This window comes from Bufo bufo, chromosome 3, assembly GCF_905171765.1.
Source record: "Bufo bufo chromosome 3, aBufBuf1.1, whole genome shotgun sequence".
NCBI classification, from domain to species: domain Eukaryota; kingdom Metazoa; phylum Chordata; class Amphibia; order Anura; family Bufonidae; genus Bufo; species Bufo bufo.
In genome coordinates, this window is record NC_053391.1 from 614,989,100 (window position 1) to 615,003,727 (window position 14,628).

The following is a 14,628-nucleotide window of genomic DNA, read 5'->3' on the forward strand; positions in this document are numbered from 1 at the left end:
TACCTTCAGGCAAAATGACATAGATGTAGGCGATCACACAGGCACAACTTGCCAATCCTCAGCATAGCTGTTTTCCTGCGCTGTCTGCCAGGATCAGAGTTCTTTGGTTAACCCTTTAAGCACTACAAAGTGTCTAGCTAATGTCTGCTCATGACTGTATTTCATCTGTGTATCATCCACACACAGACGTATTCATTTCTAGACACTCATTCACACGTGTTTTTTTTTTTTGCAGGTTTGTTTTTTCATTCCGCAAATTATAGAACATGTCCTATTTTTGTCCTTATTGATGGGAGTAAGAACAATCCGGACTGTACATAGAAGGTATCCATATTTTGCAGACCGAAATATGGACATGACTGTGTGCGTGATGCCTTAAATGTAAATTTCTAAACGGTAAAAAACAGAAACAGTACGTGTTCAGTGTCCTCATGCATGTACCCCCACAATAAAGGTACCGGGGGTCATTTATCAAAGACCGGCATTTTACACCAGTCTTTGATTCCTCCTGCAGAGGCCTCGTCAGAAACTAGACATATCCCCCGCTAGACCGTGCGCCTGGAGTGAAATCTACTCCGGCCCCTGACTGGCGTAGATTTCCAACATCATCTACACCTAGAAACAGGGGTAAAGGTTAGTGAACTTGCCGGGGCCAATAGCCCAGCCCCCGCCATGAAAATGCCTATGTGACAAAATATTGTTGTATGAGCATTTAAAAAGTTGTAAAAAGGGGTCTTGCAACTTTTGTACGCCAAATTGGCGTTAGTAAATGACTCCCATTATGTCCATTAAAGTCATTTGTGAATGGTCTAAAATAAAGTTATGGCGGCTTTGCTTTTTTATGCATTCAGTCGTTTTTCAAATATAAATTAAAACATTAACTTCTTTGTACCCAAAATGATGCGTAGGATATTTAGAAACCCCAGCATCCGTTGCTCCGTTCCGTGGCCCCGCAAAAATTATGAGTCATGTCCTATTCTTGTCTGTTTTGCGGACAAGAATAGGCATTTCTATAATAGGCCTCCTGTTTCGTTCCGCAAATTGCGGAAGTCACACGGGCGGCATCCGTGTTTTGCAGGATAATGTACGCAGTGATGTCACAGTACGGGGATAATGTACACATTATGCCCGTGCCATCACATCGTGTCATAGCTCTGCGCATTAGGGAGATCAATCATTAACTTTTCTGAAAATGCTGCTGAAAGTGGTCATGAGTTTTTCTGTGGGGACCCATGGAAACTTATTATGCCCCAAAGCTGATGGGTGGGGGTGTCGGACCCCCACCAATGAGATATTGGTGACCTATCCTGAGGATAGGCCATCAGTATCATTCTCTCAGAACACCTCTTTAAAGGCAGCCTTGTGTATGCCCCTTTAATGACCCAAAAGTGAATATTATCATGAGGGGGTTGGATTGGGACCCATGTTTGATCGTACATTTTATTCACCAGTGTTATAAATTTAGCTCGATCAAGATAAGTCTACAGATGATGGGTCTCTGCAGATTATACAGAAGTAGCAGGGGCATAGCTATAGGGGAAGCAGGGGAAGTGGCTGCTTTGGGGCCCGAAACTCACAAGGGGCTCCGTCAGGAGGAAGACAAAAAGATTTTATTGTCAGGGCCCCCTCTCCAGTATTATACAATGACTTTATATACAATGACACAGTAAGAAACGGACGGAGCGGCTGCCGGGCCTATTCTGAGAGCTCACTCCATCTTGACTAGCCATGGTAGAGAGGGTTGCACGTGAATTAGGGGTTGCAAAGAAGTTGCTGGGAAGGGGCGTTCAAAAATTTGCTGTGGGGCCCAATCTGTTCTAGTTATGCCACTGGGAAGTAGTATTAGATACTGGAGAACAATATAAACTCGTCTCACACCAAAGACAAAGAGATTCTTGAGGCTCGTAGGGGACACGTCATAAATTAGCATAAGACAAAGATTATTACGTCTAGGAATGATATTATATATAGGAGGAGATCACTGTGACCTGAGTGCAACAAAAACACAAAAGCCTGGTAGATAATGGGAACAAGTAACCCCGACTTACCCGCTTCTCCCAGTCTTTGCTCTCCGTCTTCTTTCTGTTCAGCTCCTGAAGAAATAGAGAACAAGTCCAGACAGAATAACGTCAGCCTGACCTAAGGGGAGCTACACCCAGGAAGCCGGATTCTCCCCGATGGGGTTTACCAGTCTTGTGAAAGCCTTAATGTCTATATAGCGACACCTGCTGCAGCTGTCTAAGAGACTTCAGTTCATCCTCTCTGTTTACTGTCAGTGAATGAGAACACTCTTGTTGATAGTCAGAGACTGGAAACCTCACACATGACTAGTACATACACATTAGATGTGTGTTGATCTCAAAACCGGAATTTAACGGATCCGTGCCATTTAATACATGGTTGTATTAAATCAAAACTGAACAAGCTAGATCCGGTATGAAAATCGTAGCAAGTCAATGGGGGCCAGATCAGATTTTTTACTCTAAAAAAACCCAGAATCTGGCACCATTGACTTTAACATTGTTTTTCATGCTGATCGGCGGGGGTGCCAGGTGTTGGACCCACAACGATCAGATATTGATGACCTGTGCTGAGGAGTGGTCATCAATATCTAGGGGTCGCAGCCCAGACAATATAGTGGTGTAACATGATGCTCCGGCTTTATGCATTTTTGCAACATTAGAAAGGCTACTTTCACACTTGTGTTGTTGTTTTCCGGTATTGAGGTCCGACAGGGGATCTCATTACCGGAAAAAAACATTTCCATTTAGTCCTCATGCCTTCTGAATGGAAAAAGATCTGTTCAGGATGCATCAAGATGCCTTCCGTTTCAGCAGCATTCCGTTTTGTGACCGGACACAAAACAGCTGCAAGCTGCGGTTTTGTGTCCGGTCATAAAAACTGAAAAGAAAAAAAAAACGGATCTGGCACTGAAAACAATGTAAGTCAATGGCGACGGATCCGTTTTTTCCTATTGTGATTTCACACAACCGCATCCTAACGGAACAGATGCATCCTGATGTGCAAAATCAAAACGGATCCGTTTAATTAACAACTCAAGTGTGAAAGTAGCCTAAAAGTTGCTTAGCTACAAAAATCATGTGCAAGAAATGTATTTGCTTTATGTTTTATTCAAGATAATGTAACATTTTTATATTATCAGACACATTAGGGAGAATTCACACTACGTCTGCAGTGTAAGGCTACTTTCACACTGGCGTTTCTGGGTCCGCTTGTGAGATCTGTTCAGGGCTCTCACAAGCGGCCCAAAACGGATCAGTTTGCATTCTAATTCATTCTGAATGGATAAGGATCCGCTCAGAATGCATCAGTTTGCCTCCGTTCAGTCACCATTCCGCTCTGGAGGCGGACACCAAAACGCTGCCTGCAGCGTTTTGATGTCCGTCTGACGAAACTGAGCCAAACGGATCCGTCCTGGCACACAATGTAAGTCAATGGGGAGGGATCCGTTTTCACTGACACAATATGGTGCAAATGAAAACGGATCCGCCTCCCATTGACTTTCAATGTAAGTCAAAACGGATCCGTTTGCATTATCATGGTAATGCAAACGGATCCGTTCTGAACGGATACAAGCGTTTGCATTATAGGTGCGGATCCGTCTGTGCAGATACCAGACGGATGCGCACCTAAACGCAGGTGTGAAAGTAGCATAAGTTTAACGGAAATTCATGGTGCATACACTAAGTGGACCATTATACTGATGGACACCAAAAGAGTGTTGTTTTAGCCTGTGTCCCACACTCTGCTATTCCATACAGAGCCATCCAGTATAGAATATATGAAGTATACATTTTTTTAAGACACCTATGACAGAGAGATGCTTCTCAGTGACAATTGGGGTTTTAAGAGAAACCTAGAGCGAACAATGCAGATGCAGTGTGAGGAGAGCCTAATATTTCTGTAAATGAGAACACCAGAGATCACAATGTCAGGCTTCATAGAGGGAGCCCCCCCTCACTCTGTTGACATTGCATAACCACTGATCCAGCAGTCAAGGAGTTAAATGGCTGGGACTTGAAGGGTCTCCTCCTGGTTGTCAATCCCAGTTGCTGTGCCAATGCAATCATACTGACGTGTACATTGTTCTGTATGACGGATGTTAGATATTCTCAGTATAGGTCATTAATATCATAATCAGTGGTGATCCAACTCCCCGCGACCCCACTGGTCAGCTGTTTCAACCACTAGAAACCGTATAATAGGTAAAGCCAGAAGCACATGTCCCCTATGTAGTGGCCCTGCTGGGGTACTGCAGAAATTCCTATTCCATGAATGGAAGTTGAGATGCAGTGCGCCTGCGCTGGAAACTATACAGTGGTCTGAGCCTTCCATCCACTGTATAGTTTCTGCTGCCTGCCTGAGAAAGCTCATTGGTGGGGGTGCTGGGTGCTGGGTATGATATCGATGATGGGAAAACCTCTTTAAGAACCATTAGTTGCCAAGAACTCAGTGCTGCATATAGAAGTGGTTGTCAGTACAGCATATAGAAGTGGTTGTCAGTGCTGCATATAGAAGTGGTTGTCAGTACAGCATATAGAAGGGGTTGTCAGTGCTGCATATAGAAGTGGTTGTCAGTACAGCATATAGAAGTGGTTGTCAGTGCTACATATAGAAGTGGTTGTCAGTGCTGCATATAGAAGTGGTTGTCAGTACAGCATATAGAGGTGGTTGTCTGTGCTGCATATAGAAGTGGTTGTCAGTGCTGCATATAGAAGTGGTTGTCAGTACAGCGTATAGAAGTGGTTGTCAGTACAGCGTATAGAAGTGGTTGTCAGTGCTGCGTATAGAAGTGGTTGTCAGCACAGCATATAGAAGTGGTTGTCAGTACAGCATATAGAGGTGGTTGTCAGTGCTGCATATAGAAGTGGTTGTCTGTGCTGCATATAGAAGTGGTTGTCAGTGCTGCATATAGAAGTGGTTGTCAGTGCTGCATATAGAAGTGGTTGTCTGTGCTGCATATAGAAGTGGTTGTCAGTACAGCATATAGAAGTGGTTGTCAGTACAGCATATAGAAGTGGTTGTCAGTGCTACATATAGAAGTGGTTGTCAGTGCTGCATATAGAAGTGGTTGTCAGTGCTGCATATAGAAGGGGTTGTCAGTACAGCATATAGAAGGGGTTGTCAGTACAGCATATAGAAGTGGTTGTCAGTACAGCATATAGAAGTGGTTGTCAGTACAGCATATAGAAGTGGTTGTCAGTGCTGCATATAGAAGTGGTTGTCAGTGCTGCATATAGAAGTGGTTGTCAGTGCTGCATATAGAAGTGGTTGTCAGTACAGCATATAGAAGTGGTTGTCAGTACAGCATATAGAAGTGGTTGTCAGTACAGCATATAGAAGTGGTTGTCAGTGCAGCATATAGAAGTGGTTGTCAGTGCAGCATATAGAAGTGGTTGTCAGTACAGCATATAGAAGGGGTTGTCAGTACAGCATATAGAAGGGGTTGTCAGTGCTGCATATAGAAGTGGTTGTCAGTGCTGCATATAGAAGTGGTTGTCAGTGCTGCATATAGAAGAGGTTGTCAGTGCTGCATATAGAAGAGGTTGTCAGTGCTGCATATAGAAGAGGTTGTCAGTGCTGCATATAGAAGTGGTTGTCAGTACAGCATATGGAAGTGGTTGTCAGTACAGCATATAGAAGTGGTTGTCAGTACAGCATATAGAAGTGGTTGTCAGTGCTGCATATAGAAGTGGTTGTCAGTGCTGCATATAGAATTAGTTGTCAGTACAGCATATAGAAGTGGTTGTCAGTACAGCGTATAGAAGTGGTTGTCAGTGCTGCGTATAGAAGTGGTTGTCAGTACAGCGTATAGAAGTGGTTGTCAGTACAGCATATAGAAGTGGTTGTCAGTGCTGCATATAGAAGTGGTTGTCAGTGCTGCATATAGAAGTGGTTGTCAGTGCTGCATATAGAAGTGGTTGTCAGTGCTGCATATAGAAGGGGTTGTCAGTGCTGCATATAGAAGGGGTTGTCAGTGCTACATATAGAAGTGGTTGTCAGTACAGCATATAGAAGTGGTTGTCAGTGCTACATATAGAAGTGGTTGTCAGTGCTGCATATAGAAGTGGTTGTCAGTGCTGCATATAGAAGGGGTTGTCAGTACAGCATATAGAAGTGGTTGTCAGTACAGCATATAGAAGTGGTTGTCAGTGCTGCATATAGAAGTGGTTGTCAGTGCTGCATATAGAAGGGGTTGTCAGTGCTACATATAGAAGTGGTTGTCAGTACAGCATATAGAAGTGGTTGTCAGTGCTGCATATAGAAGTGGTTGTCAGTGCTGCATATAGAAGTGGTTGTCAGTGCTGCATATAGAAGGGGTTGTCAGTGCTGCATATAGAAGTGGTTGTCAGTGCTGCATATAGAAGTGGTTGTCAGTGCTGCATATAGAAGTGGTTGTCAGTGCTGCATATTTTTCAGCTAAATGAAAGGGAAAATCAATGCAACACAACTGCGACCGATTGAGGAACCATGGACAAACATCTGGACTCTGTGGGTTTTTTCACTACATATAAAAGTCACAGGGAAAAAAGGTGATAACAGCAGATGTTGTGAATGTCCATCATTCCTCTGGGAGGTTCTCTAATCTTACAAGTAAGTTTTCAACCTTATTCTATCAGGTCCAGTTAAAGCCACAATAAAATAATGATTCCCGTTCTTAAAATTACAAGTGATCCGGTCCATTCTCCTGTAGTGTTACTTTCAGAAGTTTGTCATAAAGAATGAGGTTACTCTGGTTTGATCCATAAAACAAGTCTTCACCCAGTTTTCGTCATATGCAGTGCATGTCCCAGTATGGTCTCCAGCTTTACTGAGAATCGGTCACTTTCTGCAGTTCTGACACCCAGTCTGGATCCACCTCATCTTCCTCAAAATCCCTGCAGATTGGAGAATAACAGAGCACAGGGTAACTTACAGCCATTAAATTGCATTTGCAGGCACCAGAAATGTGGAATAACATGAATTCACAAAGTAACACAAGTGATATGCACCATACCTATTAAAGAGATGTGCTGAGACATGTATGACGGCTTTATATGGATGTAGTAATAAAACATGCAGTGGTCAATACAAGTGCAGTCATGACCATGGCTTTAAGGCTACATTCACATCTACGGTAGCCTGATCCAGCAGGCTGTTCAAGTAGAGAACAGCCTATCGGCGCACACCTGATCTGGCACCGCATCTCCTAAAGAGGATTCAGCTACGGGATTGGGTCACCACCAGAGCAGAGCTTGCTCAGGAATGGCAGCAGGCAGGTGAGGGAATGGCTTTTAAGGATGGCCGGTGTCAAGAAAGGCAGCATGGAAAAACATCAAGGGGAGACTGACATTCTGCAGGAAGTACAGGGACTGGGGTAAATGTATTTTCTCTGATGAAGCTCCCTCCAGACTGTTTGGGACAACTGGAAAAATAATTGTCCAGAGAAGAAAAGACGAGCACCACCATGAGTCCTGTGTCATGTCAACAGTAAAGCCTCCTGAGAAGAGCTTCACCCTGTTCAAACAGATGATCGTTGGGGAGGAAGTCGGATCCCCAATGATCTCAAATTGATAGCTTCTAACGTTCCCCTCTAGTAGAGGCTGCAGACAAAATTTTGTAGTTTAACTCAACGACTATACAGGGAATGTAGAGCTCTGTATCAGAGAAACTTAATGGCAGACGATATAAAGATTAAGAAATCAGTCAGCCCAGTCATGTGTAAAAATGTGGACATTCACTTTAAGAATGCTTGGTTTGAAGAAGAGTTATTGTAAACTTTGAAGGAATCATAAGCTGGTTAGAAAATGTTTTGCGAATATAAAACTCACGTGTCTTCATCATCAGATCTCGACTCCAGCCTCTCAGGATCCATCTCAATTTCTTCTTCCCTGCTGTCTGTGGCATCTGGAGCTTGAATATTGTTAAAGAGTGGACCCTTCAGACAATCTTTTGGGTCTTCTGCTGCACAGACAATCAAGAAAAGATGGATAAAACAGAAGTGCTCAACCTTTCATAGGATGTGAGTCAATTTCAAATATACTTCAAGGGCATTAAAAGTAAAAGGCGGATTACAGATATGACTAATGGTGGCCATATCCATTAGATGACACTGGCCTCAGGGTTATGTGATCTGTGTGGATTCACAGGATGTATCAGCTGCGCTATGGGTGGCCTGACACCCGAGGTGTGCAACCACCTTATTAACAGCACTCTGCAAATAGTTAAAAAATAAATAATATAATTATATATATATATATATATATATATATATAGTAAATTTTACTACTGCTGCATTCACTTACCAAATATATTTGAATCATGTGCCTATCTACCACAGCAAGGTGACCTCTTGTAGATTGGACCCTCCTCTATAATGATTTCTCTCCTTGTGCCAATAGGCCTCAAATGAATTCAGAGTAGGCTCTAGCTATGTACTGGACTGATTAAAAACAGCTCGTGGGAAAGATGGGTGTTTAGGAGTGCACCTGCAAAATGTAGGCAACCACACCTCCAAATTAGGAAACAGCGAATTGATCCTAAGCGCTGTTGCATTGTGTTTGAGATCACTTTTTGTATTCTCAGCCATGGCGACGTGCACTTGCGCATTCATTCATTTTATAGGATGTGCTAAGTCACTTTGGGGATCATTTATTATTGTTTTTATGCCACTTTTTTAGCATATTTTTGTCCTAGATTTTGTTGCAAAGGGGTTTTGCGGCAAAATCTGCAACTTTTCTCTGCTCATGCCACTTTTACAAGGTGGCAGAAAAATAGGTCATGGCATGGGCAGAGAAGAGGACGGACCGCCGGCTTATCTCATTCATCATTTTCCACACCAGTTTATGGCCTGGAAAATGATCTTAAACTACACCAGCAAGATCGCTGGCATAGTTTAAAGCATGACGCGGGGGTTGTGTGGCCTAGCTGGGAATTTGAGCGGAAGCTGTACTTCGCTCTCCTGAACTCCTATCCTCTTAATTCTCCTGCATCCGCCTGTATTCTGGGTGACAAGATCCCCTGGGGAGAGCCCCTGAGTTCCGGAGCCTTGGCAGCCTAAAAAAAGTAAAGTATGACGCGCCAGTCTAAGAAAGACAAGGAGGGGAAGGAGAGCGGGCCTGCAGTGCGGGCTAAGCAAGATGGCGCTGGTGCGCTAGTGAAGGCAGCGGAGGTCACGGCGCTCCTGGAGCAATTTGCTAAAGTATCTCCTACAGGTGCCCCATCTGATCCTGATGTGCTGCAGAAAGGAGGTACTGTGTACAGCAGGGAGAGTATGAAGGATCTGGGGGCTGCTGGGGATGCCTCCCCTAACTAGGCTGCAGCTGATAGTGAATGTAGCAAAGCAGAGTCAAAGGCACAAAACGAGCCTACCATTAAAGATGTCTACACTGCAGTTACTAACTGCAGCAAAGCGCTTATTTCCCTAAACACACAAATGGGGAGCCTGGAAGAGGACATGTCTCATTAGAACAGATCTGAGGAAGGTCTCTGAGAGAAGTAACGAGGTAGAAGACCGGGTCGGCTGCTTGGAAGATCAGGTGCCTCATATCAGAAAAGATCTGGGGAAAGTATTGCACGATGTTTCTTATTTGCTGAGCAAGGCGGATGACCTGGAAAACAGGCTCCATAGAAATGATATACATCTTGTGGGCATACCTGAAAAAGCAGAGGGAGCAAATGCCGTGGTCTTTTTTGAGCAGTGGCTCACTGCGAAATTTGGAAAGGACACTCTCTCTAATCTATTTGCTATTGAAAGAGCCCACAGGGTGCCCTTCCGCTCTCCACCACCGGGGGCCCCTCCAAGGCCAGTTCTGATCAAGCTGCTGCCCTTCAAGGATAGAGACACTATATTGCGTAGAGCCAGAGACCACACAGATTTGTTAATTGATGGCAGGAAAATATTTATCTTCCTTGATTTTTCAGCGGAAGTACAGAAGAAAACAGCAAAATTTGTGGAGGTGAAGCGACGCCTGAGAGAACGCCAGTTGCCATATTCCATTGCTATACCCATCGAAGCTGCGAGTAGTAGCGAACGGCGAAATTCTAATTCATCTCTTTGACACACCTACCGCGGCTGTGCAAAGACTGGAATCTACAGCTCTGTCGGTAGAAACTGCAGCCTCAAATGGATGACAGCTTGGAGGTTAAGAAGCTATGTGGGCCAGCTTGTGGGGACAACTATGCCGGTTCCCTTGGCGATAAGTATATTTTTGGGACTGTGCATAGAGATTGGCGTGCGGTTAAATGTTCCGGGACTTTGGGACTGCATAATGGGTTTCTAGTGTTCATACTGGGGGGGGGGGGGGGGGGGATCTCATTGATCTGCATTACATTGTACTATGTTCTATTATATTGCACTACTTTTTGACTATGAAAGGATGCTTAATGGAAATGTATGTAAGGCAAGTTCGGGAGAGGAGCGGAATGGATGCGGTATAGGAGCGGAGTTATTTGCTGATTTTAAAGATGAGCGATTCCATCACTCATCCCTACGTCTGATCACCCGGGGTGTTTTAAAGACACTCTCCGGGCTACAACTTCTGCTTATGTTTGGGCTGGGTGTCGTATCACAGCCCCAACTCTCCCTTCAGAGCCTTCGGAGTTAATACTTGTTGTATAGTGTGGGGGGGGGGGAGGGATACCTCTGCGTAGTGTCCACAACAAATTTTTGTGAGGTGTTGAGGAATATGATCTTTTCTAGGACAGCCATTGTGATGCTGGTTATAAGAGGGTTGTCTATTATTTTCCTATGGGGACCGTAGAATTAATCTCATGGAGTGTCCGAGGAATGCGTGAGGTTACTAAAAGATTTGCTCTCTTTAACCATCTTAAGAAACCGTCAATAATTGGGATACAAGAAACTCACATGACAACTGATAGCTTACGATGGCGTCATAAGACGTGGCTAGGATGGGAGTATCACTGTGCACTAGGCATATTCCAGGAGGTTGAGCCTGCTTATCCATAAAAATGTGCCTTTCTCCCCAATCAAGACTAAGATAGACAAGGAGGGGTGTTATGTGGCGGTACGAGGTGTATTATTCAATGTAGAATGTGTTATTATAGCGGTGTATATACCCCCGCTATTCTCGTACTCTGTGCTAAACTCTGCACTGAAGTTTACAGAGGACTGCCCGCACTCGCCCCTACTGATTATGGGAGATTTTAATAATTACTCAGATGTAGAGCTTGATAAATTTCTTGTTCCATCCCTGCTGCCTAACACTACAGAAACATCCTTTGGCAGAATGCTAGGGGAGTTGGGCCTACAAGAAATAAGGCGTCTTAGGAATCCATCGGCCCGAGAATACTCTCTACTTACGCCTCTCTATCCTGAATAGATTTAGCACTGGGTAATGACAACATACTGCCACTGGTCACGGGCTCCCGGTTCCTTCCCAGGTTGTTGTCGGATAATTCCCCACTACAAGTCACGCAACAATTGAGAAGTGCTGGTTATGGGGGCCCCAGACTATGGCGCTTGAACCCTTTTTGGTTGAAAATAGATTTGAACGAGATCAGGAGACAGCTGGAGGAGTTTTATCATTTTAATGAAGGATCAGCCTCTGTGGGTGTAGTTTAGGAGTTTATGAGAGGCACCCTAAGTAAAAGTATTAATGTTGTTAGAACCCGCACTGGAGCGATGGGGGAGGAGCTGCAGAGTAAATTATCCACCTGGGAAGCGGCATATACTGCTGACCCATCGGGGGCCACACTGGAGGCGTGGAAGGCCGCACAGGAAGCTCTTAACTCACATATCTTGGAACAGGCTTCTAATAAACGTTTTTTCTGAAACAACAATATTATGAGGAGGGTGAGAAGGCTGGACACCTATTAGGAACGATGGCAAGAGCCCAACAGGGATCCTCATATGTACCATATATGCAAACCACAGAGGGAATTATGGTGGATAGCACGCCTGACATATTAGAGGAGTTCAAGAGATTTTATGAAGCGCTATATAGCAGTAGGGCCTCCTATACAGAGCAGGATCTGAGGGAATATCTGGAAAGGGCGAGACTGCCGACATTATCAGCGGAGGAGAGAGATTGTCTGGAAACCCCCATTACACTAGAAGAATTACAGCAGGCAGTGAGCGCGATGCCAAATAAGAAAGTGCCTAGCCCAGACGGGATCCCTATAGAAATATATAAGAAATTTAGGGAAACTATATTACCTAAACTATTAGAAGTGTACAAACAGGCTTTTGAAATGGGCAGTCTACCCCAATCTATGTATGAAGCTACGATAGTGGTATTACCTAAACCGGAAAAGGATCACACACTGCCTGAGTCCTATCGGCCGATCTCTCTCCTCTCGTCACGTATTAAAATCCGAGCTAAAGTGTTAGCAACTCGGTTGTCGCAGGTTGTCACATCAGTAGTGCATCCTGACCAGTCCGGATTTATGCCACTGCTATTAATCTAAGAAGGTTGTTCCTGAATCTCCAGGCGGCTCCGGGCAACTTGGCTGATAAAGCGGTCTTATCACTGGATGCAGCCAAGGCGTTCAACAGTGTAGAATCCCCCCACTTATGGGCCGTTCTTAATAAGATGGGATTTGGACTCTCCTTCATGGCTTGGGTACGTCTGCTATATGTAGCTCCCAAGGCCAGGATCAAAGTGAACAATGAGATGTCGAACAGCTTTGGTTTGGGGAGGGGAACTAGGCAAGGGTGCCCTCTCTCGCCGCTGCTTTTTGCAGTGGCAATTGAGCCATTGGCTGCTATTCTACAGGATCCTCAGGAGATTCAAGGGTTCATGTATGAGCGGGGAGAGGAACGTGTAGCCTTATATGCTGATGACCTCCTTATTTGTGAACAGAGTAACAGAATCCATGCCCCTAATAATGAGAATTATAGACCGTTTCGGGGTTTTCTCTGGGCTGTCTATAAACTGGTCAAAGTCCGCGTTGCTGCCTTTGACCCCTAGAGAGAAACCATCTAGTCTGGAGAATATTCCCATACTTTGGGTAGCCAAGTTTAAATATCTAGGAATTTGGATTACAAGAGAGGTCAATCAATACATTGAGCTCAATCGGATACCACTATTACATAAGATGAAGCGTAAAGTAGATGTATGGAACAAACTACCGCTGTCCATGATAGGTAGTGAATTTGGTTAAAATGATACTAATGCCACAGTGTAATGACCGGCGTCACGCACAGGGAGGGAAAAGGGAAAGCCCTGCCCAAGGGAGAGGGAAAGGTGGTGACCCCTGACTCACCTTGCGGCTGGCACCTGACTGCCCTGACGTCCCTAGATGGGTTCCTCACCCGTGCGGCGATCACGTGCCTAAACCCTGGCTTTCCCTAGAATGAGCCCTAGGTAGTGAACGGGCCGGTGGGATCGCTAGTCCGCACCACTGACACTAAGAGGAAAACACCAGGGAGAGGACAGACAATACAGACAAACACATACACCCAGGTGGGCGACCACAGCAGACCACAAAGGTCCAACAGGGATCCGGAGGGGAACGTTCTGGACCAACTACCAGAGAACGCAGCAACACAGCTCCAGAGGGTCAGAATAGATGTCCAGGCAGGAAGCTCTATATCTGGCAACCAGAGAAGTGAGAGAGGGGAATATAAGGAGGTTGGGAGTGCTGGACAAGAAACAGCTGAGGAGAAGGAGCTACGGATCCCTGAGTGAGCCAAAAAGGGTTGCAAAGCAAACCCAGAAAGCTACCATAAGGAAACAGCCCTATCTTACATAGAGCGCGCAGCCAACCGCTGCGACCTCCTGACCCCGGGTATAACGGAGTCAGGCGTGGTTCTTGACACCCTCGTGACACACAGCTCTTATATACTGTATCCTGCAGAACGCACCGGTTTGGGTCCCCTGGCATTTCTTCAGAAGGATAGATGGGCTATTTTGAGACCCAGTATGGAAGAAAGGAGTGCCCAGGATTAAACTGTCAAAACTGCAGCTTGCTAAAGATTGCGGTGGAGTGGCATTGCCTCATCCATGAAATCTATTATTTGCTCTCTTATAAGGAATAATTTCCTTCTTGGAGCGATGCAGGCGCATGCATTTAAGCTATACTCCCCTAGTTTGCCCACTTTAAACTCATACACAAGGTCTGGTGGACTGTCAGAGACCTATTGGGCATTAAGGGCTGCACCAAATATACCCCATTGTGGCAACACGTTTACTTATGGGAACTATACAAACTGGAAGGGTTTGAGCGGTGGGCACAAAAAGGAATATGCTATGTCCACCAGGTGTTTGACAATGCGGTTTTAAAAAAAATTCAACAATTGCAGAGTTTGGCCTACATAGGTCAAGCTTCTATGCATATCTACAAGACATGCAATACAATATCAGGACAAAGAGGTCCCTACAACTATTGCCAATACAGTATTGGTGGCCCAGGTGGTACAAGCATCCGCCTCTTATTTCTTAAGAACTTATTTCTTTTGCATATGGGTTCCTTTTGGAGAGGTGTGTGCGGGACCCGATAGCTGGTTTGAAAGCAAAATGGGAAACGGATATAGGATCCTTGACCTCTGACCAGTGGCAGTCCATTCTGCAGAGCACACCTGTGCTGTCTCTTAGTGCAGCCCAACGTAGATCACAGTTGTTCCTGCTACATAGGGCCTATACAACGCCCTTGATGCTCTATAAG

At 44.9% G+C, this 14,628-nt stretch overlaps 2 protein-coding genes across 10 annotated transcripts in view; both read right to left on the reverse strand.

The window, feature by feature from the left end:
- Nucleotides 1–2,193, reverse strand: part of NEK5 (NIMA related kinase 5) — a 103,032-nt gene extending 100,839 nt beyond the window's left edge. For all 9 annotated transcript variants that reach the window (XM_040426060.1, XM_040426067.1, XM_040426065.1 and 6 more), the window contains exon 1: nt 2,049–2,193. The gene's annotated coding sequence lies outside the window, so the exon portion shown is untranslated. The remainder of the gene's footprint in view (nt 1–2,048) is intronic.
- Nucleotides 2,194–6,266: 4,073 nt separating this feature from the next.
- NEK3 (NIMA related kinase 3) overlaps nt 6,267–14,628 on the reverse strand; it is a 44,521-nt gene continuing 36,159 nt past the window's right edge. The window contains exons 13-14 of the mRNA XM_040426068.1: nt 7,833–7,965; nt 6,267–6,899 (exon numbers count right to left, since the gene is read on the reverse strand). Of these exons, the coding sequence (XP_040282002.1) occupies nt 6,830–6,899; nt 7,833–7,965 (203 nt within the window). The 3' untranslated portion in view covers nt 6,267–6,829. The remainder of the gene's footprint in view (nt 6,900–7,832; nt 7,966–14,628) is intronic.